Here is a 5,811-nt window from a genome sequence, read left to right as displayed (position 1 = left end):
CCACGGGCACAGAGTAAACATGGCCACCGCACTCCACAATTACCTTTTTGTCCCGGATGTTACCGAGGAAATTCAAGGCCGGCACAGTACTCATCGCGGAACTACTACACTCTACGACGCTGGGAGACGTGTCAAGTGGCGGCGAACTCGACTGACCGAGGAATGCACCACGTTATGATGCAATGTGTGCTGAGATGACTGACCGTCGACCGTCGTCCTGTATGCGCTTGGCAACGAGTGATCCTAGCAACCGGGGTGCCCGGCTGGAAGCAAACCGGCCAATCCTTTCGCAACACAGCAGAGTGGCGCAGTGGAAGCGTGCTGGGCCCATAACCCAGAGGTCCGTAGATCGAAACTACGTTCTGCTATCACATATCGGATGCGGATAACGCAGCTACAAATGTGGTTGTTGTGTGTGTTGTGATCCAAAATCCTTTTACGATTGCGTCACCCATGTTTTGGTCACCGAAATTATATTTTTATTTCTACTCCACGGAACAGCAATTGGCACTCTGTTCAGTTCTATCGCACACACCAACAGGATGTATGATAAAAATAGATAATGGACTCCACGATGCTTGAATTTATGAAAATCTACGGCCTTCTCCACGAAGCTACGCGCCGTTGCTGGTTGCATACATCGAGGAGTAACGCCGAATCGCCGTTCAGAGCGATTGGTGAAATTTTAAGATTAAAACGAAGAATATTCATGTTAATTTCGTTCATTTTGCAGAACTGTCTCGAAATATTCTTATTCTAATTTCCCCAAAAACCCCCACCGCCGAACGTCATGATACCAAAAAAAAAGCCAATTTCCTGTCTCGGCGTAAGGGGGTGCCCAGGGAACGGAATGTGTCACAATAGACAATCAGCGCGTGGTTTCGGGGCAACCAGCCCCCCCCCCCCCCCCCCCCAAAAACGCCCCAACGAGACACGGGCGTCGTCGTGACCGACTAAGAATGCCAGAAAAGATGCTGCCACCGCCACCACCATCTTCACCAAAAAAGGGATGGAACAGCCAAAAGGCCGACACCGAAAAAAAAACAGGGAAAAAGTGAGAAAATTTAAGCCAAACCGCGACCGCCATTCGACGATCACAAAACCAACCGCGATCGCGATCGCGACCACCGAGAGACGGACGGACCCGAGACAAGCGCCCGGGATTGAATCACACTGACCAAGGCAAATTGTAACCGCGCAGAAGCCGCAGCAGTCTCCCTTCCCCCCTTCCCGGCCCGTTGGGTGACACACGGACAACGGCAGACAACAACAGTGCACCGCGGAAGAGGGAGAAATGAAAAAGAATCTCCGGGATCTCCAGACCGCCCCTCACCTGGTCGTGAAGCGCAGACAAAAGCCTCTCCTCTTCGTCGCCGTCGTCGTCACGATGAAGGCTGGTGCGCCGCGCTGTCAAAAGGACGCTGAAGGTGCGGTAGCGACCCAAAACCCGGGTGAGGATGAGAAGAAAGGGGTAAACCGCAGCAGCGCACAACCCACTGGAAAGGCTGGACAAGAAGCTGCTCCCTCGCATGCTCGTTTGCTCTCTCCCTCTCTCTATCTCTCCACTTTCGCTTTGCCGGAACGGAATGGAACGCATCGAAAGAGGTAGCGACCGATCGACGCTCCCCACGTCCACATCTGAAGAGGAAAAAACCGAAAAGAGGAAAGAAAGAAAGAGAAGAGACTGTGGCTGAAAGATGGGTAGCAGGTGAGTGCGGTTACGTGCGGTGGACACAACAGCCAGCCCGCCAGCCAGCCACAGCCAGACAACATCAGCGCGAGCGCACCTTCAATCCGCTCCGTTGTTGGTCCGGTTGCAACGCAAACGAAACGAGCCACCACCACCATCAGCATCAACAACAACAAAAACAACACGCTCAGCACGTCCTTCGTGTCCTCCCCGCCACACCACTCCAGTCTCCGGTAGCAGCGGACGAAGCAGAAGAAGGGGCCGTGAGAACGTTTTGCGATCGTCCGTTCCCAGGCTCGTGCTGGCTCGCCTCGGCTGGCTCGTGTCGTGCGCGGTGGTTGGGCGCGATGCCCGCACTCGAACTTTGATCCGGCATGAGAGGACGGAGGATGATGCTGGTTACCACTGCCTCCCCCACTATCGTCGTCATCATCGTCGTTGTCGTCTCTGCACAGCAATCGCCGGGGTGCCGTTGGTTGGCTTGTTGTCGGTGGTGGCTGGCACCCACACACACCGCGGTCTCGGCGTCCGGCGCGACTACCGCACAGCATGCGCCCATCATGGCGGTCCGCATGAGGTCTGGCGCTCGCGCCACACCGCGGTAGGGGCCGAGGGAGGACCGCACGCTTGGCACGATTCAGGCACAAGCCACAGTACGAAGCGATAGACCGCGTTGGAGGTGAAATCAATTGGAAGTGAGGTTAACGAGCCGGAGCCTATCGGAGGATGTGAAGGGGGGGGGGGGGGGGGGGGGGCGAGTTGTCTAGCCCAGAGGAGGATTAGGGCTCGCTGTAATTATGCAATTAGAGCAATAAACTTGCCGCGATGCAAAACATTGAAAACCACTTTAGTTGTGGAATATTTTTTATGCTAATTGTTAGTGCATTATATGGACTTTACGTGTTTAATGTGTTTTAATTGCTTAACATGAAGTTTGCTGTGACACTAGAGTGACAATTAAAACGTTTTTTCCTCAAAGACTGTCATTTTGCTTTTGATTAACTTATGCTGTGTTGTACCAAAACTCATCTAGATGGCTTACTAATCAAGAAGGCTGTGCCACTTCAGCTTCAGGAGCGAGTTCAACAGACTACTCGGATCTGCTCTCTCCCTGACAGCTCCGAGACAGACCCGCATCCTACCAGCCGAACCGACAAGGAGGTGTGTGAGCGTGAATGAAGATAAATGCGATCACACGATCAAGAGGGGAGGGCACACGCGCGCGCGCGCGCGAGCAATGCCGGTACACGATCGCTAGAGCATTCACTTGATCGAATAGCGCAGCACCGCAAGCATCCCCCCTCCGCTCCTTATGCACGGCGGAGCTGTTGGCACACGACACACCGGCGTCCTTCCGTGAGGCACGGCGACGCTCTCGATAGCGAGGAGTGTTGTCGTGATGCCGTACGCGTGCCCACACCCACCGAGAGTCCGCGTGCAACCGCAAGGCGCAATCTGTCTAGGTCTAGGGGGCGTCTGGTTGCCGGTGCTCTTGAGGTTTCAACGGCTGCTGAGTTTGCTACCGGCCAGCAAGGGATGCCAGAGCCTGCCCGTTGCCGCTCAGACGCCGTGCCCTTATAGAGTTATTCGTATTATTATCTAATTTATCTACGCCAGTGAATTGGTGTGCACGCCCAGCGCCACACTCGTCTCACGAGCGCGATTGGCACAGTGGAAAAGGTTTGCTACACGTGCTTCACAGCATCGATTGGTTTATGGTGGGCAGTGAGCGTGGTTGGCGGAGATAGCAATTATCTCTCAGGTATGCACGCCTCGATGGCGCAGTAGGCAGCGCGTAAGTCTCATAATCTTAAGGTCGTGAGTTCGATCCTCACTCGGGGCACTTGGAAAAGGATATCCTTTTTAGTTGTTTAGGCCAATTATAATAGCAATTAAAGGTTAATGTTTTATAAAAAGTGACAATAATAATCCATGGTAAAAGATAGAACAAAAGAAGCACTGAAAAATGTAAAATAAAAGGATCAAAAACAATTACAACAAATCAAAGCATTTGTTAATTCTTTTACTAATGCTGTGTACGGAATCCACATGGCGGATTTTGGCCACATTGGATAATCGAACCAGTTCAATGTGCTATAGAGGAATGCCGCTCCATCATAGGACAGCCATCATGCCGGTTACTGGAACGTGGGATAAACGACTCACACCACCCCGGAGTGCCGTGCCGTCACACGACCGCCAGCAGATCCGCGCTCGCACCAATTGATTCCACCGACCATCGTCGTCGGTCGTCGTCTGCTGGTCCAATTTCGTGACTCACCACTCCCTTTCCCTACAATATAGTATGGGGGGCGCGCGCGCGCGCGCGTCCGTAATCACCGTCATCATTCCATTTCCAGAGCGCAGGCCCGGAAGGGGGAGCAAATACATAATTCCAGCGGCCATACCGCCCTCCCTCCCTGTCAAAGTGTCCCATCAACACAAAGCCATTTTAGCGCGACCAAGCTGGTACACACGAAGCTTAGAAACATGACAGGCTGCGGATCCACCAAACCGGGGCCCCATCCGATCAGGCAGCTGATAACCGCAGCTGTCAAACCAAATGCGAAAATGCCCCAAACCGCCAGCCCTGGGAAGGCGGGGGCAGGCTGCCGGCTTCTGCTGGTCAGACGGTCACTCGGATCGCCAGCACCTCTTCGCGGCCTTATCTTGCGCCGACAACCGGCGAAACTGACAACTTGCCGGGAGCGCGCGAGTTTTCGCAAGTCAGATTACGATAGCGTAGACGGTGACCGTGGAGGGCGTGTGGACGCGCGTACTTTTAATGGACAAAAACTGTATCCGATGCCAGTCCCAGCCCCATTCCGCAACCAGCTCCAACACCATTCACTGCATCTCGCTGTGATGACCGTGATGATCTCTTGTTTCTTTTCGAGTTTTTTTTCTTTTTCTTTTGTCTTTTTGGGTGAAATGAGGCTTCGGTAGGCGTTTCCCTGCCTCGCGTTTCGCGAAAGGAATGCCTGGGCCCTCCCTCTCGCTCTCGGCAGGCAATGTTGTAGTGTGGTGATAAGAAAAGATGTAACGCGATTTGATGTCAATAATGGAGACCACAGTTCGGAAAGGCCTCGACCTCCTCCGTCTCGACAGCAAATGGTGCCGCTCGACGGCCTTAACTCCTTCCCTTTGGGTTCGCGGGATTCTTAAAACGGTTCCCGGTGATCTCACGGTACACACCTTCTCATCAGTAATGAGTACGCTTCGTTGCGTCGTTTTCGCGCATTTTTGTGGCGCGAGATAACGTGGAATGGGTCTGTGGGAGGAACCGGAGTGGATAATTAGATCACTGCGGCTATGCTGTGCGCATGCTCGTCGCGCGAGTACGCTTGCTAGATGGAAATGGATCGAATTTTCTAAAAATAAATAAAATAGCCGTCAACGAAGGGGTTAACGAGCAGAGTGGCGCAGTGGAAGCGTGCTGGGCCCATAACCCAGAGGTCCGTAGATCGAAACTACGCTCTGCTATGATGCATGCTATGCAAACAAAGACAATAGCCGATCATGCATAATTAAGCTATGCAGCATAATTAAGCTATGATGCTCCTCCTTCGGCTGTCATTTTGCAAGTGCAGTCGAAGTAAGCTGTGTGTGTCACCTTTGACCTTGACAAACTGCGTTTATTTAACTAACAGATACACCACCAAAAACATACACATTTATGCTTCATTCATTTTTAATTTAATTATGTGTAAATACTGCACCGGTCAGTAACATGCCTTGCAACATCACACAGGCCTCGATGGCGCAGTAGGCAGCGCGTAAGTCTCATAATCTTAAGGTCGTGAGTTCGAGCCTCACTCGGGGCAGGCGATGAGAAGGAAAGGTAGGAAACTCCTCCTCTCTTCTCCTTTTTGTTTTTTTAGTTCAAAAGGTGCTTAAATCAAAAGGTGATTAAAATCGATTCAAATCGTCTTATCACAAACCATGCAGCTGACCAACTTCAAAATAAAACATTAAAACTCAACACTCGTCCCAATGGGTAATCCGCTTGCAACGCGAAAAGGTGTTCTTAATCCCCTTTCCTACTTCACAGGTTGCAGGCGCCTTTGAGCTCCCAGCCCGGGGTCAAAAAGAAACCGCGAAAAAGTGCTTTCAAAATGCAC

The 5,811-nt window shown here is 52.1% G+C and overlaps 1 protein-coding gene and 4 non-coding genes across 6 annotated transcripts in view; 4 read left to right on the top strand and 1 right to left on the bottom strand.

The window, feature by feature from the left end:
- LOC126576139 (uncharacterized) overlaps window positions 1–144 on the bottom strand; it is an 885-nt gene extending 741 nt beyond the window's left edge. Inside the window, exon 1 of one of the 2 annotated variants that reach the window (XM_050237282.1) lies at window positions 44–144. In XM_050237282.1, coding sequence (XP_050093239.1) covers window positions 44–94 — 51 coding nt within the window. In that variant the 5' untranslated portion in view covers window positions 95–144. The other variant, XM_050237281.1, reaches the window with a different exon arrangement.
- Window positions 145–296: 152 nt separating this feature from the next.
- On the top strand, window positions 297–368 carry Trnam-cau (transfer RNA methionine (anticodon CAU)). Its single transcript has one exon. It is a non-coding gene; the product is annotated as a tRNA-Met (tRNA).
- A 3,092-nt stretch (window positions 369–3,460) lies between these two features.
- Window positions 3,461–3,533, top strand: Trnam-cau (transfer RNA methionine (anticodon CAU)). Its single transcript has one exon. It is a non-coding gene; the product is annotated as a tRNA-Met (tRNA).
- Window positions 3,534–5,101: 1,568 nt separating this feature from the next.
- Window positions 5,102–5,173, top strand: Trnam-cau (transfer RNA methionine (anticodon CAU)). Its single transcript has one exon. It is a non-coding gene; the product is annotated as a tRNA-Met (tRNA).
- Window positions 5,174–5,441: 268 nt separating this feature from the next.
- Trnam-cau (transfer RNA methionine (anticodon CAU)) lies at window positions 5,442–5,514 on the top strand. Its single transcript has one exon. It is a non-coding gene; the product is annotated as a tRNA-Met (tRNA).
- The last annotated feature ends 297 nt before the right edge of the window (window positions 5,515–5,811 follow it).

The sequence above is a fragment of the Anopheles aquasalis genome, chromosome 3 (genome assembly GCF_943734665.1).
Source record: "Anopheles aquasalis chromosome 3, idAnoAquaMG_Q_19, whole genome shotgun sequence".
In the NCBI taxonomy this organism is placed as follows: Eukaryota; Metazoa; Arthropoda; class Insecta; order Diptera; family Culicidae; genus Anopheles; species Anopheles aquasalis.
Note: the sequence above shows the minus strand (reverse complement) of the source record. Positions and strands in the feature narration are given on the sequence as shown.